This window comes from Homalodisca vitripennis, chromosome 3 (assembly GCF_021130785.1).
Source record: "Homalodisca vitripennis isolate AUS2020 chromosome 3, UT_GWSS_2.1, whole genome shotgun sequence".
NCBI lineage: Eukaryota > Metazoa > Arthropoda > Insecta > Hemiptera > Cicadellidae > Homalodisca > Homalodisca vitripennis.
In genome coordinates this window covers 67,953,543-67,979,414 of record NC_060209.1, presented here as the reverse complement: position 1 = coordinate 67,979,414, position 25,872 = coordinate 67,953,543, and the positions used below count along the sequence as shown (strand labels likewise).

Below are 25,872 nucleotides of genomic sequence, written 5' to 3'. Positions count from 1 at the left end.
GTGCTACTGTACACACACCTGACTGTACCAATGTTATGCCAGTATTTGGTTTCATAAAAATGAACATCGACTACCTAGAAAGGAGTACGTAGAAAGGTTGCGTTTGATACATAAAAGAAAATACAGTACATATAAGGATGGCAGAGTAAGAATCCTAAGGCTAAAAGATTTTCCTACAACGTGCTTCTTCAGAACTTCAGACATTAAATGCACAGCTCTTTTCTGTAAGATAAACACTTAACCCGCTAATCCAACATTATGGCATAATGAAACACCATAAGTCAAATAACTACCGTAGAATATTACTGTAGTAGTCTTTACTAACATACAACTAAACACTATGAATATATCTATAAAATATCAAAACAGGTGACAAAAACGTAATATCAAAAACAAAAAACAAAACATAATCTTACAACTGATAATTACTGTAATGGTTTAGTGTCAAAATCAAAACAATCAGTTTTCTTGTCACTGGGTTCAAGGATGATTTGAAACTAATGTGCACTATAATTAGTCTTAGATTAACTGCATGATTTTTAATTATTGCATTTCAACACTGCAAAAAAGTCTAGATACATTATCATTGTTCATTTACTTTTGGCCAATTTGAAAATTGAATATTATTCTCGGTTTCATTATAATTTATTTAATTGTTATGAGCAAACATAAAGCCAAATTTTAATTCTTGAATCCTTTGAGGACCAAATAAACCCTGTAGACTGCATGGACACACTATATTGTGTCTCTAGTTATATCAACATTAAGTTAAGTGATTTATAAGAGCTGACATTCAAGTTGAAAATAATAAACCCTAAAATAATTTTAGGACTTATGAATCTTGGTGTCCAACTCAGTTCAGGTAATATCCAGTAGACTGGGAATGTACCTCACCAGGGGTTACATAGTTACTGGTGCAACTCAAAACCATTGGGGTATTCCAATCCAACCAATGGTTGGCCTCAAATAAACTCTTGTCAAGCGCCCTGCATGAGGTGGCCCTGCTGTTAACAGAATCCCAGGATCCCGGGTTAGTGTTCTGATTGTGCAATTTGCAATGGCGGTTGTCATTGGTGTCTTGCAGTTCGAGCATGATCAGTCTTGACTGGTCTGTCCGGAATCGTACCACAAACACCCATTTGTATGGACTGGGAGCCTCCTCCAATCCCTTGGTGAGAAGCAATGAATGCCTAAGGGATGTATGGTGCAGGAGCAGTGATTTCAAAATGGAGCCCTTGCAAATTGAACGCCTCCCAAGCCTTAATAGCTTTACCTGGTGATGTGGGGCTCGGATAAGGTAGACCGGTTATCTCTTCAGTAGTCGTGGGACCCTATTATGGATCCTGAAATCAAAACAACCCAAAGCCAACAGTTCTTGATCTGTAAAGGTTACAGCAGGCAGTTGCATCTGGCAGTTTGGTTTTGGGTGTATTTGCCTGTGTATCTCTTCAACTACCATCATGAAAGACTCAGCAGTTGGTTGTGTTGATGTAGAGCTTGAGCAGGTCCAGCTGAGGATACGAGGTGTGGTAACTGATCAAGGGATCAAGATCCTTCTTCTGAGATCAGTGCAAGGACTACAAGGGGCTGTCCCATAAGTGGTGTTCTTTCTACCCTAGTTGTGTCTTAAAACAGTACCAGTGTCTTCACACAGAGGTATACAGATGACACTATGACTCTTGTGAGTGGCACGTTCAACACAAAAGTCACGAATTGACCAAGGCTGCTCTGAACATGGTGGGGAAATGGTGTGATGGGATGATCTTTAATGTCAACCCCATCATGGCTGTCGTGGTTGCCTTTACAAGAAGGTGTCAGATGGAGGGTATTGGTCCATTCTTATTAAAAAGGCTCTTTCATCGAGATAAACTCTGAGGTCAAGTACCTGGGTGTCATTCTTAGAAGATGACTAGGAACCCCATCTGCCCATAGTGTCTTTGACACAAAGCAGATGTGTAATAGGTCGGTCTTGGTGACTTAATCTGAGGCTTTTGTATTAGCTTTATGGTTAGACCTGCATTAATGTTTGGGGCTGACGTCTGGTGACCAAAATTGGAGGCCAGGATGGCGGTAGCTAGTTTGGCTAGCATACAAAGGATGGCTTGCCTTGATATCACTGGTGTCTTTCCAAGTGCGCGGGGCGTGGCTCTAGACTGCTATTTCAGCCTAGCCCCCTTGGACATTGCGTTTCAGGGTATAGCCAGGAGAAGTGCCTACTGTCTTCAGCAGGCAGAGCTCTGGTTGACCTTGGGCTGCAACAGGGGACACTGCAAAATTAGTGTCCTGATTCATGAGAATGCTTTGCACATGATCTTTAATCAGATTGTGGAGATGAGCATTCTTTGTATAACTCCTTTTCTTCCCTATTTCTATTTATATCTTCATAAGTTAATGGCTAAGTGAAACAGTTACTAACTATGTATCAGCAGAACACATACCTGAAGCAGAACCTGCACCGTCATGGGCATTATGGATATAGCCGTCCTCATAATATTGAACAGTGCAGTGGCCACAAATGCAATTTCTGAGGTGAGAACGTTGCGTTCATCGATCATCACAAACACTGCGAAAGTGACAAGTGACACCTGTACAGAAAAATATACTAATACATATTGGCTTTTTCAAATAGGCCACCATTTAGATCTTGGAAACTATAAATCTGGCAGCGAACTATAAATTGGAAATATTTCCATAATATTAGAGAAATTTAAAAGATATACATCAAACTTTTAAAAACTATAGCCATTTCCCAATATAGCGATAACTTTAATTTTTCATATGGAATGCCCTGTATATTACTATTATTTTCTATAGAAAAATTAATTTTTAAGTAAATGTACTAGTTAACTTTAAATTACACAAGACACGTCTGTACAGGACTATTTGACCGCTCAAGGTATCACAAGCATCATTTAGTTCAATAATAAAATAAATGAACCTACTCTGAAAAATATTGGTGATTTACAGTGATGTGTATCAAATCTTACCAGGAATGAAGAACAGAGCCAAAGAAAGGAGATGGAAGCATTCCACAATGCAGCTGATTTTAACACTCTTATCTCCTTCTCTCTTATCTTGAGAATTTGGTTTCTGAAACTTGGATCCCAAGCGTAGAGCTTTAATACCTGCAAGCAATTGGTTTAAGTCTCAGAGGTTTGATTCTTGAACCTCTGATTGTATTATTCATTGATGGCATTAGTACTATTCTACTCATTAAAAATACCATACAAATGATTTTTAGATCCACACTCATTATATTGTTTGCGACACACATGGATGTGTAGTTGAAGACAACAAAATCAACTTAAATTAAATGGATGGAAAACATGGACTTAAACTAAATCAAGACCAAACTCAATCAATGATCATCGTCTTTCATGCAAGTTTATGAGCACAATAGAATCAAGAATTTTGAATCTTTTTGATTCACCTTAATATGATCTAGAAGTTATTTTGGGGATAAAGGCTGTTTAACTGAGGCATATACACAAAGTAATAATGAAGATTATCCAATTAGAAACTCAAAACTCAAAGGCTCAAATGGGGTCCCTCAAAGCTACTTATTAATACTGATTTCACGCATTGCTCTACATAAACTATACTGTTGTGACTTGTCTGACATTCTTGAAAAACACTGTTCACTATTTATACACAAACAATATTGTACTCATGAAATGTATACAAACTTAAAACTGGAAATGAAGGTATTCATAATGTTACATGATAAGACCATCAAATATTTCCAATGAAATTATCTCATAATAAATGAGAGTACAGCCATTCAGCTGTTTGGTTTGGGTTTTTATCAAAATCGGCTTAGTTAAAAAATAAAGGGACTAAATATATTGATAAAGCAAAATGTCTTGAGATCATCCATTAGCTCCAATTTGTTATTATAAACAAACTTATGGACATAGTATATATTAACTTTAGCATCTATGCACTCAAGAGGCAATAGCAACTGAAGCCAAATGTACTTAGAAGAGCATAGTTTTTACTCATTGAATTAAACATATAAAATGATTTTGCACTTTTGGTCTATATACAGGGTGAATATAAAGTCAGGACCCTCCCTCTACTTTTTTCAGTAGGTAATATAATGAGATATCCGTTGGTAGTGGTGCAATATGGAAAGAAAAATTCATTTTATGATATTGAAAATTTTTTTGTCCCCCAAAAATGCGAAATTTTGGGGGCAACCCAAAAATTTTAAATGTAAACCCCTATCAAGTGACCCCTCATTTTAAAGAGCATGAAAAAACTTAAATAGTGGTGGAAACCAGAGATCGCTATCTCTTTTCCAACAACATAGCCAATAAAAATTTTAATTAAGTCTTTACACCTAAATTTTGTTTGGGTACAGTTTCCATCTGCATGGAAACAGGTTTATTGGTTGTTTGTGTTCTCAATGAGTGAGGCATGCAATGGATGAAGGATCCAATATTAGAAAGTAAACTGATAAGGAGTTTATTGTCAATGAGTGACTGGGCTTTCCCTGTTCGAAGTACAGTTAGTACAAACTAGTCCATTCCTTGTTTCAACCTTGTGAGAACAGGTCATACTTTGACAGTAGTTATTATTTTAGTAGATCATTACTATCCAATGGTATTGTGTGGTTACTGTTCCGTGAAGTATTTTGAGAAGTTTTTATGTGTTTTAGTGTTATTACAATAATTTATTGAGATGCACATGAATTCGCATTGTAAGTTTTAAATAATATTATCTAATTAATTCTGATTATGAGTAAAATTGGCATGTAGTAACGAAGATAAAGTAGAAATGTTATTTAATTTCGGGGCTTTTAATGAAAATTATCATGAGGCAGAAAGGCGGTTTAATTTGGCACATCCTGATAGACCTGTGACAAGGAAATACTTAAGAACTTTAGTAAATAAGTTCCAAGAATTTGGATCCATCAAAGATGCCCCACGCTCAGGTCGGCCTCCTTTAGGCGGTGATAAACAGTTTGAAATTGTTGCACAATTTGTTGAAGATCTGCAGCAGTCCACCAGATTAGTAGCAAATCTTTGTGATGTTTCCCAAATGTCTGTGGTAAAGTTACTGAAAAAAATAAATTTCACGCTTATAAAATTAAGCTTATCCACGAGTTAAACAAAGACGATCCAGACCGTCGTCTACAATTTTGTGAAGAAATGGAAGCACTAATTTCTGCTCATCCATTATTTGTTTGAAACGTTGTGTTCAGTGATGAATGCAGTTTTTTCATCAATGGAGATGTGAACAAACACAACTGCAGGTACTGGGACACAGAAAATCCTAATGTTTTCAATGTTTTCCGTGAATCTCGCACCCAGTACCCAGAAGAAGTTAATATTTGGGCCAGGATTTTTGGGAATCACATTATAGGACCATTTTTTATTGATGGGAATCTCAATGGTCAACTGAATTTGGAAATGTTACAAGAATCAATTTTTCCTGCAATAAATACTGTTATTAGGGAGAATCAACATGAATTTGAAGAAGAAATCGTTCATTTCCAGCAAGATGGTGCCCCACCACATTATCATCGTGCTGTACGACATTTCCTTGGAACTCAGCTACGTGGTCAGTGGATGGGGGTTTACATTTGAAATTGTTGGGTTGCCCCCAAAATGGCAAGTGTCACAGGGGAACTTAAAAGTGTACGAGGTGTGTTACAAAAGTAACAGGAATTTTTAAGTTTTAAGAGTTTGATTGCTAAGATGTTTTTTATGTTGATTCTCATACTCCTGATAATAAAATTTCCAACTGTATTCATTGTTTATTGTTTCAGTGGCAACTGCAACATTGTTTATGTTAGGTGTGTTTTATAAACTCAGTGGTTTTAGTTTTTTTTTTTTTTTTTTTTTTTTTTTTTTTTTTTGACTGGATCAAAGTAATTGTGTCAAATCTTGTGTGAATGAAATAGTACAACAGAGTATGGGAAATTTTAACAGAGGCATGAGTAAAACAAGGGTTTACTTGTGGTATAAAGATTTCAAAGATGGCCGTTAAGACATTGAATATGATGAACGCTCCAGAAGCCCCAGCACATCAACAACCGATGAAAACGTGAATAAATATAAGAAATTGTTATGAATGATCACAATATTACAATCAAAGAAGTCGCTGATGATGTTGGTGTAACATTTGCTACAAAGGCAAATTAAAATTTAATGAATAAATTACTATGGGAGAAAATATATACAATATTTTAGAATTTAAGTATAATTGTCAAAACATAGGTAAAATTTCAAATGTAATTTCTCAAGAAAAGTTCAGAAAATCTAGGAATGATATAGTAAGAAACAGTTTATCTGGAAGTAAACCTTCATAATGGGTTACAATAGGGGTTGTTCAATTGACAATTAATTTATCTAGCCTTGTAATTGGATAGTCGAAAGGCCAATAAGGACATTGCTAATGAAGTAGTTTTGGTTAAGGAAGGGGTCATATAAAAACATCCACCACAGACATCTCTGCTTCTCTTTGAGTGTTTAGAGGTATTAATTTGGTGTTTTTCTGGTTCTTCATTTTTCTTCTACTAATATGTGCAGGATTTTGTGTAAGTAGCAATTTTACAGTCAAATTATGATTTTCATATGGAAAATTTGTTGTCAACTAATGTAAGCTCTCTTTACAGAGATCATTGTACTATTTTGATACGAAGGGAATTAAGAAGATTGGGAGATCACTAAATATTATTATTTTATTATTTTTATTTAATTATTTATTTTTTATTTGTATTTATTTATTTTTTGGTGTGTTAATACACAAGTTTGCAAGAGAGTACAGGTTGTAGCAAGAATTTCCCAAGTAAAGTTAATAATTTTAATATTAGTTAAAGGTTACTTGCACTAGAAATTTAGTATAAAATAGTCATAATAATTTTAATGCACCAAGATATCAAGTTAGTAGTAAATATTTTTGGCTGAAATATAGTTAAATAACCGTTTTAACTTTGAATGTACCAATAGTAACAGGAAGTGACATTCGTGGTATGAAGAATTTTTCAGTGAGTTTTCAGTTCTGTTTTATTTAGCTTTGATTATAATAAAGAAAATTTGTTCAAAAATTGTTGAATTTTGAACTAACACTGTGGTAAATGGTATATTCTCAGTAGTCACTAAATAAAGTCAACGACAATGCAGAATTATTGAAATGTGTTATAACAAGTAACGAAACATGGGTTGACAGATATGATGTTGAAACTAAGGCACAATCATCCCAGTGGAGGCCTTCTGGATCATCAAAACCGAAAAAGGCTTGACAAGTGCAGTCGTAGCTGAAAAAGCTAAGCTATCCCAAAGGTCAACTTTGAGGAGTGTTTTGAAGGTTGGAAAAAGCACTCTCACAAGTGCATAATATCTTATAGGGACTATTTTGAAGGTAACTCATTAATGTAGCTAAATAAATGTTTTCACAAAATTAACATTTCCGTTACTTTTTGAACATACCTCATATACTAAAAAATAATTTAATACTTAACTGAAGGTACATAGACTAGATCTAATCAATACCTATGCCAATGTTTCTTCAACCATTGATTATTAAAATAAATAAGAAAAATAAAATTGTGAAGTATCAAACCACCTTAGAATTGTGTTGAAAAGAACTCCAATGTGGTTGATTTTGGCAAAACTTCAGTATAATATATTGGTGAATGTTTTATTTAAAGAGCCAGATAAAGTTTTCTTGCCAATAATTTTTAACTAGTACACCATTATTTAAGTATAAGCTGATATCTAACCTTGATTCCAGCCAATACTTCATTCATCAGTTTGACTCTTTCATCCTTATATGTCATCTGTTCCATTTGTAGGAGTTTTACTTTCTTCGCTATAAGAGCATTTATTGGAATGATGATGAGCATGACAGCGAGTCCGGCTAATGCTGCTAGACCTATAAAATGAGTTTTTAGAAATACAATTCACTTATGTAGTAAACTCTGTCTTAACCATTCACCCACTTCTATATCTGATAATAATAGACATCACTTAGTCTAAACACTAGACTAACACAGATATAACACTTCTTACCTAAATGTTTTGTGAAGCAGATTTTGAAAGTACTGTATATGTTCTAAAAAAATTATATTTTAATGATGTCCACAGATTATATATCTACAACTGCCAAAAAGAAAAGAACGAAATGTACAAATCCAATGACTGACTACAATTTGATATAGGCTAAGGTACTTTAAATATTATTTCTGAAGAGTTGTCACCTAGTTACATAATAGTACTGAGTTTAAATCTAATATTTGAATGTCCAGAAAAAAACCATTCTAATGTTTTTTATTTTGTATTTTTACTGAATTCAAGGGAAAGTGAGAGGGGTATGGCTCATCAGTAGTTCATTAGGAAGAGACCAATGGCTGCAATTACTAAGACATAAATAGAGTAGATGAGGCATCTCATGTAAGCAGAGAAACAAAATGTTCTTTGCACAACAAATTATACTTCAGTTATCCATTTCCAAAATTGGCTAAGTGCACTGAGTTTATAAAACACTAGAAAACTAAAATTTATTCTTTATATTTGTCGTTATTATTGTTTGTTCTTTGTTTTTATTTTAAAGGCCTCTTAAAGACAATGGGTGAAGTGAATAAAGCTGAGCAAATGCTCTTTCCTCCAAAAAATGAGTACGTACTCCAGTTTTATGTGAATAAAAAGAACTTGCTCAGTGGAGGCTCGGAGCACTTTCTCATGTTGACGACTAGACAATTGACTTGGAGTATCTACTCACCTTTTTAGGTGAATAAAACTAGGCACTTGCTCCAAAATGTGAGCAGGTACTCCAGAAATTACCGATCTACTCATTAGTAGATACAACTTGCTCAAGTAAAGACGTTCAATCTTGTGATGGCAGAGTTTTTACCTTTTCGTGCTGTAAAACTTTACAGAGTGCGTCGGGAATCTCGAGAGCAAGACTACCGAGCTCTTTATCGTTTTAATAAAATGAATGTTGAGTGGATTAGTGATCATTTTCTTGGGGAAAACTTTGAAAGGCGTGGTGGTGCGTTGCCCAATTTGGACAGAATGCGTACTTTTCTTCGATATGTTGGTGATCCTGGGTTTCAGAGTGGTGTTGCCGAAGATGTTGGTATCGACAGAACTACAGTCACAAAAACCATTTCAGATGTAATGGCAGCTATATTACTGAAGAAAAACTTATGGATAAAATTTCCTTCTACAAGAGAAGAAATGGAACAACAAAAAGCCAATTGGCAAGATAAATACAGATTTCCTTCAGCCATTGGAGCTGTTGACTGCACTCAAATACCTATACGCAAGCCTTCTGACCATGGCGATGAATATATAAATAGAAAGAGGTTTCCAAGTATAAATGTGCAGGCAACTTGTAATTTTGCTGAAGAGTTCACAAGCGTAGATGCTTCTTGGCCAGGTTCAGTGCATGATGCACGAATTTGGAGAAATTCAGATATTTACAGAATTATGGAATTCAATCAAGCTAATGCACTTCTAATTGGAGATTCGGGATAGCTCCCTGGCTTATGACGCCCTATGAAAACCCAATAACTGCTAGAGAAAGGGCATACAATCTGTGTTTGGCCCAAGAAAGAGTAATAATTGAACGTTGTTTTGGTCAGTTGAAACAACGTTTCCCAATTATGCAAAACAAAATTAGGATTAAAACTGAAAATGTTCCGTCGATGGTTGTTTGTTGCTTTATTCTTCATAATGTTGCAAAAAGACTAAGTGATGAAGACTTTGACTTTAACATTGAGGAAAGGCAAAACAATGAAGTTGGCAATGTAGAGAATCGTAACGAAAGAGACATTCGCAATAGAGGACAACAGAGAAGAACCGAAATTGCTCGGCTGATACATGGAGCTTAACAGCTTAAAAAGAATGTACTGTGTAAATAAATGTTCTGGTAAAAGAATAAAAAACTTACCTATTTCCAATTCCTAAAAAAACACACACAAAAAACAAAAACAATACCAAAAATATCTAAACTCTGGGGTCGTAATGACCGTGTTTACGTGCGTACGACTTTCAATAGAGCCAGTCTTACAGCCGTAAAGCTAGTGTCTGGGACAGTCGCTCAAGGGTCTTATGTAGGCAGTGTACGTATACAACACGGCCACAAGCTTTGTTGTAACACAGTAGCACCTAACCTTTGCTTGTGGCCGTGTTGTATACGCGGTTGTACATACGGCTGTAAGACTGGCTCTATTGAAAGTCGTACGCACGTAAACACGGTCATTACGACCCCAGAGTTTAAATATTTTTTGTATTGTTTTTGTTTTTGTGTGTTTTTTTAGGAATTGGAAGTAGGTAGGTATTGTTATCCTAGGATCAGGATGAGAATTTATTTTACATTATTATACATTTATTACAGAGTAGTGAACTCCAATCCATCACAGTAAGTTGTTAAATAAGAAGTTCCAATCATAGTTTGTAGTTCCTCTGTTGAAATTCCGTTTTGCTCAGATGGTACTGTTGATTGTGGCTGATCGATTTCCTTAGATTCTTCTCGTTTCAATTGTATATCAACCAATTTTTCAGCTTTTTTGAAGTATTCAAGCTGCTTAAGTAACACTAAACGTTGTAGCTCAGGCATGGTCAAATCTTTAGTTTCCTCAGTTTCAATTAATTTACGTTTTTTCTTTGCTTGTTTAACGTTTGGTCCTGTTACTTTACGTTGTTCAGCAGTTGAATCTTGCGTTTTTCCTTGTCGATTCTCAGTTGTTTTGTCCGAGCTAGTTTCAAAGTTGGTGGAATCCACCGAAGAGTCAAAAGAAACACTGTTTTCATTCTGAGTCTCTTCAGTCCCCGCAGTAACAGCACCTGAAAACGTAAAGTTCTTTATTACAAGCGTAGTTCTGAAAAAAATTAACACAAAGTATACCAGTACAATATGAAGAAAAAAATGAGAGTTTATTTATCATGCCCACATGATCAAATAACTGTTATAAAAAGGCAAAATTATTTTTTTAGCAGTTTTATATGAACTTACCTTTTAAACGCACAATAGCCGGGTTGTCGGTGTCACCTTCAATAAAATTAAGTAACTCCTCTTCCCATGGTTTCAAGATAACCTTCTTGTTGCCAGTCTTGTTAGTATCTGCCTTTGACTTCACTCTACTTTTCATATTATTGAATTTTTTCAAAATTTGGCTTGAGTCGAGATGCAATCCTAATTCATTATCGATTCGATTTTGAATCTCTTCAATGGCTCTGTTTCTTTTGTTTTTGATACTTGGTATTTTACTCTTTTCCAAAATAACTGGATATTCCTTTATAATCGAAATAAAAGAAGCCTGGTTTTCATGTTGTGGGTTATTCCCTTTATCACAAGCCATCACTTGTTTTGTTGTAACTCGTGAGACAACTAAGACAACAATGCGAATGTGGACGCTGAATATTATAGTTGAATTAAAGACAGAAGGGTATTGAGACGAGCTCGACCGAAGACAGCCGAACTGCCTCACGAAGGCTCGCCCTACCGCTCCACCAATCACAGCCGAGCACTTTCCTTTTCGACGGAGGCAGCGTTGTCACGTCTCCTCTGTTGTGGCTGTCATCCGGTAGGTATCAGCTGGGTGATGCGCAGTAGCAAACAGTGCTTCATTACGTCATTGGTTGTTGGTTATGTATGTTGTTTCGTGTGGTGTTATTGCGCTTCTGTGTGTTCGTGGCCTAGTGTTAAATATACTTTTTCAAGACTAAACCTTATTTGAAAGACAAGTGTACGCACGTACTTTCTAGTGTTACATTTTTGTGACAGACATTATTTAATTACTGTTAATTCCGTACCATGTCTCAGTGCCCTGAAACAGTGATAAAAAACCGCGGTAGGCCCCGCACTCGCGTGATAAGTGTGCCTTACACCAAGGTTGGAGAAAAAGGTGTTCCATTGCGAGGCCAATCCCGGGAGTTGGTTTGTCGAGTGAGAGACTACTTTCAGCAAGAGAAAATTAACAACTGACCGATACTTCCAGTAGAAAAGAGTTATCGAAAGAACTGCTGCGGCTTTGGAGATAGGAAAAATACAGTTGTGAGAATTGGAAAGGAGAAAATACAAAGTGAACAGAGTGGCTTGAAACTGAACACTCCCGATAAGAAATATTCGAGGTTTAAGCCTGTTACGGAGCTGGACGCCTTTCAAAACGATGCCATCCGCCGCCATGTTTACGGATTCTTCGTAAGAAGAGAGTATCCCACAGTAAGGAAGCTACAAGTAAGTCTTGCAGAAGCAGATCTTTTTCGAGGAAGCAAATCAACTGTTGCCATTATATTGAAGAAATTGGGTTTAAAATATTAGAAATTTGGCAGCCGTAAAATATTAATGGAAAGAGGAGACATCATTGCTTGGAGGTGCAGATTTCTTAGATAAATAATAGATTTAAATTTTGAGGAAATAGTTTGGATTGATGAAACTTGGGTAAATTCTGGGCACTGTAAAAAAATTTGACGGACTGATGATTCTGTTGAAGGTACGTTTCCTGTTCCCGTTGGAAAAGGGGGGAGGATAATTCTTCTGCATGCTGGCAGCTCTGCTGGATTTATTCATAACTGTGCATTACTTTTTGCATTAAAGAAAACCAACGAGTATCATAAAGAGATCAACCAAAAAGTATTTTCAAAATGGTTTCAAGATGCTTTACTTCCAAACCTAACGAGGCCTTCGCCCATTGTAATGGACAATGCAAAATACCACATAAAAGTAGTTGACAAACCACCTAACAGCAGTTCTAGAAAGGATGAAATAATAGAGTGGTTAAATAATCATGACATACAGTATGAAAAGGCGATGTTAAAAAAAACATCCTTCATCACAAATCTGTGGTTTAAAGTTAGTAACATTTAGTAATAAATTAAAAATATACCAAGCTTCCAAATATTGTTATAGATTTTTTGTCAAATAATTAGATTACATTAAGTTGATCGATAAAAGTCACACTGAAGGAAATTTCATATCATAGTCGGGTTGACGCCCTAGTCGCAAATTTTGCATTTTGGTCAACCTAACAATATAACTTTAGACTCAACAATTAACAATTATTATCCTATAACAGTTTTAACAGGATACCATTTATTGGTTAAAAATACTATCCTAAACGAGCTTTATCAGGTTAAAACTACAGTATCTTTATTTGTTGTAAGTTGATTTTTGATCGCGGCACAGTGCTCATTTCAATGGATTTGCTAAGACTGATAAGACTGATTAAATAATTATAACTTAGCAGACTTGCATTTACTTAACGAATATAATTTTAGTTCTTTTCACTATACTCCTTGGTGTTTTGAAAATAACTATTAATAACAGTAAAATGTACCATATTCAAATTATTATTATTAGGCCTATGTATAATTTTCAATAATACACTCGTGGCTTCAGTAAAAATCCTTTACAAGGTTTTGATTTCTGACTCAATTACTTATAAAATAACAATTCTCAAAACAACGAACGCTATTAATTTATCGCTTCGATAAATGTGTCCACATGTTTCCGCTGCGAACCACCCCTACCTAGAAGCGGTTGATGTGAACGCTGTGGATGAGCGAGTCAGACAGAACAACTTGGCAACACTGTAGCCAACCGGTCCCGAAGACCTCCGAACCTCGGCCATCGCTGCCGGTTCTCAATACCCTTCTCCTTCTGTCTTTAATTCAACTATAGTGTTATCTGCTCGATATCTGGACAAGTTGCAACACGTCTGTCTAGCACAAGATAGGGAAGGGAACTGTGAGCACTTACTCCACTTGCCTGAGCAAGTCCTCTAGTCCAATATTGACTTTTTATTCACATCGAATCAGAGCACTTACTCGTGTTAGAAGGAGTTACTCCTCACTACCTGAGCATCTGCTACGGAGCATGTACTCCAACTTTATTCACTTCACCAAATGTTCTAGATATAGTCTTAAGATTAGTCAGAATGTGAAAGATTATTCAGATTAGATTAGATAAAAATTAATTAGATATAGTCTACTTATATATTTCTGATTAAACCAAAAACACTTATAATTCTGTTCAGTATAAAAAAAGTAAAGTAAAGATGTCTTATTTTACCAGGTGAGGTTAGGGCTAAGAAGTCCTCTCTAACACTTAATTGACACACATTGAACACACATTGACGAAAACATTAATTGGAAACATCATATTGAAAAATTAGAAAGTAAGCTGAGCTCTGCGTGTTTTGCCTTAAAAGTTTTACAAAATATTGTGAGTTTTCAAGTGATGATGACAGTGTATTATTGTTATTTTTTTCCTCACATGAAATACGGTATATTGGCATGGGGTTCTTCCTCCAAAGCAATTTTTATTTTTAAATTGCAAAAAAGAGCTTTGAGAATTATAACAAAATTAAATTTTAGATCATCCTGTAGGTCCATATTTAAAGAGCTAAATTTATTGACCATTCCGTCACTTTATGTATATGAGGTCTTAATGTATACCCATAAAAACTTACATAATAATATCACCACAAAAGACCATGATTATAATACAAGACAGAGATACAGACTTACATACCCAATCCATAGAACTAAATTATTTGAAATGTCCCCTTATTTCAAAGGACTAAAACTTTACAATAAAATTCCAATATCTCTATCCTCTTTGCCTCCAGAAAAGTTCTCTATAAAATTAAAACATATCTTAATAGAGAAAGAATATTATTCAGAAACTGATTTTCTAAATGATACAACCTTCATTAAGTAAATTACCCCCCCAACCATATCAAAACATTTTGAAGTATATATATATATTAATTCCATTGTATTTATTTTATCACTAATTATTTTTAAATGTGTTTTGAGTTTTGTAAATTATTTTATTTTAGGATAATAATAGCTACATCTATCTTTATTTAATTACAATCACATGAATTATAATCTGTGCGTGTACCTACCATTAGAATTTAATGTTATATATTTTTAGTGGTTCACTGTTTGTGCGATTAATATTGATTATTTATCAATGAATTATTAATTATGTTTTTAACTTTTTTTTGATTAGGGTTAGTGTATTTTAAACTATATTTGACGAGTCACCTGTTTATTGTAGATCTTATCTACTCAATTATGTAACGTTACGTGACAATAAATTTCTGATTTCTGACTTCTGATTCTTAACCTGGGGATCAGCAGCTTAAAGGTCACTTCCGAACCACAACCAATGGCCGAGCAGGTGAGCTGCTTGCAAGGACAAGATCGCTTAGCGGTCATCCATACAAGCAGTAGCCACACTCGATTTTGCTTGATCTGGTTATCTTGCGATAACCGTTATACCAACTACACTACGCCATTGGCAGTAGTATACTTACTGGTGCAATAATTTAATAAGAAGAAATAATGTTCATTTTTTAAATTTAATCAGATTATAAACATAATATAGTGATAAAACAATACTATTTGTTTGGTTGTAGTTAATGCTTTATGTTTGATCACTTTACCGATAAAAGTCTCCAGTGCATTTCTTAGAAACAACTTCAAGAATAAATCACAAAAATTATAAATTCATATTTGAATAAAGTACACTTTTTTGAAAATGAACAAGCTAGATTTCAGTTAGTATTTTAATACATTGTCGTCTACTACATTAACATTTTTTTCTAAACACATAAGACTTTGGTTTACCAAGAATCTGCCAGAGGAAGTAGAGAGCAACAAAGATGATGAATGGACTGGCCCAAGTAAAGTGACAGTATGATGCAAAGTCATTACATCGCTGAGCATCCACAGCCATCATATTTACAACTTCTCCCATTGTGTACCTCTTGCGGGCTGCATTGGAGATGCGCAGAGACTGCAAATAGCTTCATAAATTATCTCAATATTACTATTTTCTAGTTAGAATCAGATTATGTATCTCATGTACAATAATGACAATAAAGACAAGTATTACTAGTTTATCACTCTAAATAAAACTATTGTAACACTACCATACTAAACAAATTGTAAAATAATTTAGACCTTCTTATAAACAGCAAACATGATAGCAGTCCTCCAGTTGAGACCAACTCTGTACATAGACATCAGCTGCTGATGGAAGAAGATGGATTGCAATTCTGCAGTAACGAACATGCCGATTGCGTAGGCAAACCCTCTCCACATGTACTCCTTACTGTCTACAAACTGGATCAGCAAGCTGTAAAATTAGAGAAATTTTATCAAATACAAGATAAAATGAAGCTAAGAGATCTAATTTTCCCCCTTCAATATACTATAAATTTGAAGTAATATGAATAATAAAATAGATGTATTTATTTCAAGCATTCCCTCCTAGTATCATCTTCTTTAAAGAACTAGTGGAAGTCGAACAGCTCTAGGTCTTGTGTATAAGCCAGGTGGTGAAGAAAGTTCCATTGAAATCCTTCAAGAAGCTATTTAATTACATCAGTTCTGTGATGTTTATTGTCATGGATGAGCATGAATCCAGAAGTGAGTTTCTTTTTTTTGAATGGCTTTCCCCATACCATTGCAAAGCTTCACAATCACCTAGTGCATTTATCATAGCTGTAAAAATTCCATGATCAGTACAGTACCTATTAGAGAAAATGTTTTCATGAACAAGATAAAATAGTGCTTAGAGGGATGATTTCCCCCCTCCAATAAGAGATACATTTAAACTAATCTGAATAACAAATCTATTTATTGAAAGCATTCCCTCCTAGTCTCTTCATCTTTCAAGGACTGATGGAAGTCAATCAGCTCCTAGATCTTGTATATACACCCTGTGTTCAAGAATGTTCCATTAAAATCCTTCAATAAGCTACATCATTATATCAGCTCTGTGAAGTTGGATATCATGGATGGGCATAACTCCAGAAGAGAGAATTTTAAAACTATTTGTTTTATTATCTTAGATGTTAAGTTAAAATGATATCTCGGAACATTTGATAAACTTGTTCAACAAGTCTTCATTTTCAAACAGACTTGTGATTTTCACCCTCTTCATCATGAACATTAACTTGACTTTAGTTTTATGCTTAAACTAGATATGAGTACAGTATGATGAATGTACAGTCATTTGATGCACATTGTTGATACACAACTGACATTTTTCCATCCGGTTTCACAACCGGACCAGAAGTTAGAATAAACAGCTAAACAAGCAGCTTTAAAACTAAGAAGTAGACATTACAGAAATAACAAAGCTTAATATGAGTTAATTCACTGTTCCAAAATCAAGTATGGGTGTTTGATAGAAACCTGCTTAACATTTCTGGTTTACAGATCAGTTAAAAAAAAGGTACTGTATTAGTAATAATTTATAGTAATAGTAAAAAAAAAAAAAAAACAGCAGACTTCATAATTGTTTATTGAGGTATAGATAAAAGACAGTGAAATCCACAACAGTGAGTGTTTAATACTTCCAATTTAGAAAACTGAACATTTGTCTTCTTCTCAAACTAAATACAAAGATTAAAATGTTTATGGTAAAATATGTTAATAAGGACTAAAATTATAGCAAAGGTTCTCATTAACTTTACAATTTTTAGATTTTAAAAGAAAACAACTATAAAGAGAAAATACAAAACTGAAGTAGTTATTTTCTTCTGTTGTACTGAACTATGAAGGTGCAAAGTTAGATACATCTATTACATCGCCTTCATTTTAACTTAAGATATGTAGAGAAAGCTACTATACATTTTAAATGTTGAAAACCCAATCCTAAATTAAAATCAAATAGTGAGAAACAATATTGTCAATTTAACAAGTTTTATTATCATACTTTCGTAAACCTTATCTTTGTAATTTCAAAACATTTTAAATATACTCACTTTAAAATCTGTGGATTAACGAATGATATAATATCTCCTATGATCTTAATTGCTGCTGAAGACATAATTGGGCTCCGAAAAGCCCCCCAGATAGGCCAAAGAATAGTGACTCTCTTCTTCTTTACATTACTTGTATTTTTCAGTGTTCCATATGATTCAAGTTTCTTGTACAATCCACTGGCAGCAGCCCTGTAATTATATTCAGATAGCATTGCATTGAAATAGAATATTACACTTGGACATAATAACAAAAATATATTTTCAGAGGAGAGTTGTATAAAAACATATTGGGACTGTTTTTATTAAAAATCTTAAAACTGCTCAGCCGCCAAATCCCATGGAGTGACATGCACCATCATCAAACTTTATGTTGTCTTTATAGAAATGAAGGTCCATGCAAAATTTCAAGATAAAATGAAATTCTTTATTAGCCGAAGAGAACAAGTTACAATGTTATAAGGCTCATCAAATAGATAAGTAACCTAAATACTAATATAAATTAATTTAATCTACCAATTATACTACATTTACAAAATAATTTTAATTATGGCACATCATGGAGTCAATACGTAGACTGTTACTAAGTTCCTGGTGAATATAGCCTAAAATCATCAAATGATATACTTGTATTTCATTTTCCAGCAAATATTCATTAGTGACCCTTTTGAAAGAATTTAATGTTGGAATCTATCTACATGCTATTGGTAATTTATTTAAAAAATATTAGTTATTATAAGAAAATGATTTGTTAAAGTGTTGTTTATTGGGACTAGAATAGCATTAATGTTCCGTGTAAAATAATTATGTTGGGAAAAAAGAGGTTTGGTTTGCACACTTTTGTAAGTTTGAATCAAGATTCCCATTATATATACACCCCTCACTGTCAAACTTTGAAGATCTTTAAAATGATGCCTGCATGATTGGTTAAAGTCTAAATTGCTTAATAACTTAATTGCTTTTTTCTGAGCTTTGAACATTTTTTCTATAAATGGTGAAATGCCCCAGCAAACAATACCATACCACAATAAATACTCAAAATAAACAGTTTTTGCCACTCTTACATCAGTGAGACCTCTCATTTTACTAATGCATAACATGCATCTCACTGGTCCAAGGCAGTCAATACAGAGTCAGCTGAACTGATAATGGCATCTGATGTTGATAACTGGGACTGAAAGCCAAATTGATTTTTATTTATTATTGAGAATGATTTCAGAAAATATTGAAGACGTGACTTAATAATGATTTCTAATAGCTTTGAAAAGACTGAAAGATACAAATAGGTCTGCAACTTACTGAAATTTTATTGGAATCTTTGTTTTTAAATATTTGAGTTACTTTGGCCACCCTGAGACGTTCAGGGAAGACATCATCATTCAGGGAATCATTTATCAGAGCCAAGAGAGGTTTAAATAGAATGTGAATATACTGTTTTAAAATTCTGGGAGATATTTCATCTAAGCCTGGGGATTTGATTTATATTTCTTAACAACTTCTATTATTTCTTTTTCACACACAGGATGGAAATATAATAGATATTGTGCAAATAGACATTAAAAAAGAGATTTCCAGAAATATATGTATGTTTTATGTAAAATTGTAATGTTCATTAAAATTCTGGGAGATATTTCATCTAAGCCTGGGGATTTGATTTATATTTCTTAACAACTTCTATTATTTCTTTTTCACACACAGGATGGAAATATAATAGATATTGTGCAAATAGACATTAAAAAAGAGATTTCCAGAAATATATGTATGTTTTATGTAAAATTGTAATGTTCATTAACATTAAGTAAAAAAAATAAATAGCTTTATGTCGATGCTAGTCATAATATTAATCAATATATCAATTATTCTAAAAGTAATCTAAAACAAGCCATAAAATAGGGGTTGTTTTGTTTTACAAATTTTCTGCAATACTAAGGAGAACTTCTCTGTTTATTGTGTGATTTCTGTTTCAGTGTACCATGTGGTCCTAACTTTGCATGTATAAATAAAGAATCTTTCATTTCATTTTGCCAAATACTTTAAACCTCCAATATAAGAAATTTTATATGTTGTTAGACATTACAGTCAAAATTTCAAATAATGAATTTGTTGTAATGTACCAAACAGAATTCAGTTCAGTAGTGAAAGAAAACAGTCATTTGAAATACAGCTTCAGGTATTTCAAGGCTTCAGGTGATACCAGTCTTTGTTTCAACTGTAGAAAGATCGAGATTGCAACAAATAATTCAACTTTAGTCTGAAATTTCATGATGACAGCAATACCAAAGTCTACCTTAAATCTTCTGACTGTACTGGAAGAGATATTTTAACTTACTCAGTATCATCACCATAATACTTTGCCCAGCTTCTCTCAAATCGTCTTACTATCTGAGCCGAAGTGTCCTGATAACGTAAGTCCCATAGATCGGCAACATTTAAAGATTTCTTATAACCCTTCCATATCAGCTGATCGAACCATCCAAAAATCATTCTTGAGGCAAATGAGGCTTGTACCTCTGGGCATAGTTTCTGTAAAAAGTACAATAACAATTATGTAGTGTATATGTCAGATTTCAATGTAATGTAATTGTAAAATATGATAACAAATCTAGTTTTGTCCCACAAGGATCCATTGCAGACTGTGCAGTTTGGGCTGTTATTGAATACTCTCAATAACTGCTAGAACTGTGTTAGTCTATCCAATGGAACTATTACAACTGGATGATAGCTAGCGCTCTAAAGAGTTGTTTCAATGAGACATTCTGTAATTATTTTCTAGTCTGTTTTTTAGCTCCCCTGAATGTAATTGCAGAGTAAATATAAAATAACATCATCCTTATTACAAGCACTACAAAATGCCAAAACATATATTATATTCAGTCATACACCAGAAAATGAGTAAACTAATGTAAAGGGTTAATAAAAAGTCCTGAGACCCCCTATTAATATAGTAACAGCTCGCTAGATAAACAAACTCTGCACATCTTTATGTCATGTTTTATGGATTTGGGGGAAACTCAAAATTTTCACATGACAAGCCTCTTTGAAAGACCCTTCATTTTGAAGGTCCAGATAAAAAACTAACAATGCAAACTAGAGGTCTCTATCTTAACCCAGTGCAAAGTGGCAGCTAATTGAAATTTTTAGAAGTAAGAATTAACTACTTACAACCTAGGCATAAGTAACCTTTGGAGCAGCTAACCATTGTAAGTATTAAGTACCACTCAGCAACTTCTCATTTTTAAGATATTCTTAAAAGGTTACAAATTAGGGAAAGCAGAGATGTCTTTGTAACCCAGGATATTTTTTAATGCTACCAATGAAGATACCCAACCACAATTTCCTAGCATTGTTATGAATTCTTGAATCAGGTAGATGTCATTACTTACCTTGCCACCATAACTTTGCACAAGAAATGTTCAAATTGCTTCCCTTCAGCGGCTTGAAAATCTGTCAGTGTGGTGTAAACATGTGACACAAGTTTGTTGAGGAATCCTTGTATTTCCCGTACAATTCAATTTTTCAGATCATTGACTGTGACTTTGATATAACCCCATTTGAAGCAATCTGGCAGAGGGCATAACCCAACAGGTCCAATCAATCAATCAGTAGGCTTTATTCGTGAACATCAAGTACAGAATAAGGGTCAACAATCGATAAAACAAATAAAAAAAATTAAATCTAAGTAATACATAAGGTCATGTCTCTCCTTGGGATGTTCTACAGCATGTCACAAATTCTTCCAGGCTGTAGATTGATTCACTCACCAACCAGGTCTTCAGGATTCGTTTTAGAATTTCAGGATTGTCTTCTTTCAACTTAGGTGGGAGTAGATTATAGAGTTTTCGCTCCTGCATATGATGGTTTTTCGGAAAATAGAGATGTCCTGTGTATTGCCAGGCTGAAGTCTTGAGCATGTCTTGTTTGCAGGCCATGAAGATCGCCATTTCTAGTAAGTCCTTGTTTGGAGGCATGTACAATGACTTCAATTATATAAATAGCCACAACTGTCAATATTCTTAGTGTTTTAAATACCTCTCTACAACTATCTTGATGTTGGAGGGAAGCCATGATTCTTACTGCTCGCTTTTGAATGAGTAGGATCCGCTGAAGGTTCTTTGAGGACGAGCTGCCCATAGAATCACTCCATATCTAACATGAGACTCAAAGAGCGAGTGATAGACTGTCTTTGTAGTCAATTCTGTACTCACTGCCATGGTTCTTCTCAGTACATACAAAGCGGTGTTGAGTTTTAAGCAAAGAGAATCAATGTGGCTGTCCCATGAAAGTTTGTCGTCAAGAATCATTCCAAGGTGCTTCGTTTGTTCAACAGTTGCGATCTTGGGTGTTCCAGAGACTTTGTTCTTGTGCTTACCCAAAATCATCTGTGTTGTCTTCTCTTCGTTAAAGACCAAGTCGTTTGCTATACAGTAATCATGAGCCATGCTGACAGATATGTATGAGGCTATTTCTAAAGCCTCAGCTGATTTGTTGTTGGATAGCAGCACAGTGTCATCAGCATACATGATTGTCTGACTGTAAGTTTCCATGAATGTGGAGAGGTCGCAAGTGAACAGAACGAACAAGACTGGTCCCAACACAGACCCTTGGGGGACTCCTCTTTTTACTTCTCGTGAAGCAGATTTTATCCCAACAGGTGATCTTTGTTTAATATCTTCAATTTGTTTTCATTGAGGAGATTTTTCCGTTGAAAGCCTGTTCTGAGGGGAATAGTATATTAATAATATTATTCAATTTCTTGAGTCAAAACGTGTTGCAGGATAATACATTGATTGATGACTTTCCTTTTACAATGCTTTTATTCATTTCTAACTAATACAGCACAGATATCTTGATAATATGTCTATCTTTTTTTTCTTTTTCATAGAAATCGGTTCTCTTGACGTTACATACTTTTTAAAGTAATTTGGCTACCAATAATCAAAATTTAGGATCATGTTAGTGTTTTTCAGTACTATGGATTATATTTTTCCTTTTGAGCCATCTTTTATAAAAGTTTTATACTCTTCTGTTGTGTATATAGCCTACCCTATCTTTGATTTTTATTTCTCTCTTAATGACTCCAAAGTTTCTGTCATACAGCATAAAGATGTGTCCTCCTACAGGAAAATACTGTTTTAGAGGTATTTTTTTGTCATGAGATATTGATAACAAGGTTCTCAACACTGTTTGGTTCCTATTTTGCCCAGTACAACTATCCGAGGAGGCATAGGTTTCATTTGCAGTTTCTGGAACACCGCCTTTTATGAAATCAAAAATAAAATATGACACTTCATTCCTCTCTTTTTTAGCGGTTCCCTCGTGTTAAAGATAAGTTGTTTTTTTTTCTCTTCATGTCATAAACACAAAAGCAGTTGACCCAGATTTGGTGATAATAAAAGATTTCTTGTATCAGGTTATTGGGTAAGGGCAAGTTCTACGTATAGTGGACACAAATGCCATGTAAACTAAACTTCGCACTTATCTGTCACAGTTTTCAAAATGGAAAAAATTTGTTATTACTTAACTTTAAGCTTTGAATTCTTATCACTGAACAGTGTATGCATTATTTTAATGTTTAGATCAGTAGGTATATATTTTACAGGGCTCCCAGTGTAGTGAGATACTTTCGTTTGAAAGCATTCAATGTGTTGTTTTATTTATTTTTTTTATATTTCTGGAGGTACATTAACATTCCCCTTAAGGTTTATGTCCTGCAAATCTTTTGGAGATTTTCCAACACTTAGTATAACAGACACTTCTCAGTAGTTTCCAACACTTCTAAGTATAAGTCAGAAATCCTTTATTTACTGGTGACAGAGTACAAGTGTATGATAGCATTTTTACAAACGGCAATGTTTTTCCTTTATATGACATGTGATAAGAAACTGTATGCCTCTTTCCTTTTTTATTTTCAGCAGAGGTACTTAGTTTTGGTTGATACGGGTTTTTCTCTCAATTCTGTAAAACTCTAACATTTCCTCTAGGCCATCTTTTGATTTATTATCCAAACAATATTTGTGGCACTTAAACAAAACTAAATTTTAGTAAAAAGCAGAAAAATTTATAATAAATGGAACGAGGCTAGACCTAAGTCAAGTTCCTAGACAATGAATAACTATTTACAGGGAGACAAATTTTGATCACTTTATTTACAAAGTAATGTCCAACCTACACAATATAAGTGTAGGCCTAAGTGTAATAAATTATTGATTTTCTTAAGACATTTCTGAAAATAAAAAATAAAATAAAAATAACTTTCCCGCAACTATTTTTTAGAAATTTTCAATGAATGTCAGTTCCTTTGTAGATTTTTAGGCCTCTCAACATAACGGAGCCTTCTTTATTCATTCCGTATGTTCTGATCTTCGTTATGAATATTCCCCATTTCCTCTCCTTGCTTAAAGGGATATTTGATTCTTCATCACTATCAGAACTATTGAGCGTTCCATTATTTCTATGCTCATTAATGGAAACAAATTAAATAAAGTCAAAGTAAGGACTCACTCGACACACAACACCACTCTGAGTAAATAACCTGAATCGTTTTGAGGTTAGGATAAACAGTGCAGTCAGCTGTTGTTCACGCATGCGAAGTTTAGTTTAGCCAGTTTACTTCAGAAAAGGCTCATTATCCATGATGTGATCTTCATGGCAACGAATGGAATCAAGTTATAGATGTATCCTTTCAACAACAAATGTGTCTACATCCACAGAAATAAATTTAAACAAAACATCAATTTAAAGAAATTGATATGTTCCCTTTCCCAAATAAACGATTTATTTAATTGCAATATTGCACCCTTTGATCGAAGTTATTTTCGTTCATGTACAAGATGAATTTTGATTGTTTGTGCTATGCAAAATGTTACAAACGGATCCCTGAGAATTCCCACTTATCTGATAAAGTAGTAGTTGACACGTGTGGGTTTTCAACAACAGGCATCAACACCTCCAGACAATGGTTCTTGTTTCTTGCTGATCTTGGTCTTTCAGATTTAGGCAGATTCTTCACTGTTTCGTCATTCATAAGGTTTTATTTTTTCATCAGCAGAGTTTGATATGGGGTTTCCATTAGGAAATGTTTCAGTAAATAAATATCTCACTTGATCATTTAACAAATTCTATCAGCATAACCACGCATCATTAACGAAGTAATACGTTCCTGTTTGATTAACTCCATGATGTAGGTAAAGAATAACGTGTATCGAGTTAGTATGACAAGATGGTATTGACGCTAATGAGACTCAGATAAGACTTGTAAAAACAACTGATTACACTGGATAAAGTCCGTAACTTGTGGAATGTAGTTCTCCTGCAGTTAGGAATTCCCAGTAATTCTTTTAACTTTTGCTATTTGCTAGCTTTCATATTTCAACCTATACTATGCTTTGATTGTTTTCCTTTTAATACTTTAAAAAGTTATGGTTGCCTGTAAAGTCGGTTTTACGGGCGAAGATTTTACGTGACAACGTCTTTTTCTCGGTAGAATATTTATTGATATGAATATTATTAAATTGCACAATAGGAACAAGGAATTGAATGAAAATAAGAATTGCACAAATTTTAACTATAGAAATATATTTTGTTTACTAAAACATTGTACATAATTTGAAATTAATTAAAATTTGTTATTGTAAATGGTAAAGTTGAATTAAAACATTTACTAAAATTGGAATTTGAAATTCTTGCTAAACACAGTTAAATTCTAACTCCGCGCGTGGTGATTGGTCGGTTTAGTTCGTTTGTTTGGTCGCACTGTTATGACAGGTTAGAGGTTATAATTTGTTATTTTAAATGTTTGACTAGCAATACGCGCTGTTTCTTCTCAATCGACTGAATTACGATTGATTGCAGAGTGATTTAAACTAATAATTTACTTAACACTATCAACATTTGTCAATAGTATGACATAACCTATAAACTCAGTTTCTCAACTTTTGTGTCAATCTAACAATTAATCAATCAATCATAGTTTACGATAATGAAATATCAGTGTACAATTATTTACCTTTATTGTTGTAGTTGTTGTAAATGACGAATCTAAACACTCCACATTTTCACGAATAAACATAGTTACGGTATCTGCTTTATCCCGTGCGGCGGACCCACAGTTATCTGCTTTATCCCGTGCGGATCCCGTG

At 34.1% G+C, this 25,872-nt stretch overlaps 1 protein-coding gene across 1 annotated transcript in view; it reads right to left on the bottom strand.

The window, feature by feature from the left end:
- LOC124357024 (multidrug resistance-associated protein 1-like) overlaps nucleotides 1–25,872 on the bottom strand; it is an 82,578-nt gene that overhangs the window by 38,385 nt on the left and 18,321 nt on the right. The window contains exons 6-12 of the mRNA XM_046808394.1: nucleotides 20,064–20,257; nucleotides 17,738–17,926; nucleotides 15,927–16,101; nucleotides 15,591–15,759; nucleotides 7,730–7,881; nucleotides 2,988–3,125; nucleotides 2,439–2,585 (exon numbers count right to left, since the gene is read on the bottom strand). Coding sequence (XP_046664350.1) covers nucleotides 2,439–2,585; nucleotides 2,988–3,125; nucleotides 7,730–7,881; nucleotides 15,591–15,759; nucleotides 15,927–16,101; nucleotides 17,738–17,926; nucleotides 20,064–20,257 — 1,164 coding nt within the window. The remainder of the gene's footprint in view (nucleotides 1–2,438; nucleotides 2,586–2,987; nucleotides 3,126–7,729; nucleotides 7,882–15,590; nucleotides 15,760–15,926; nucleotides 16,102–17,737; nucleotides 17,927–20,063; nucleotides 20,258–25,872) is intronic.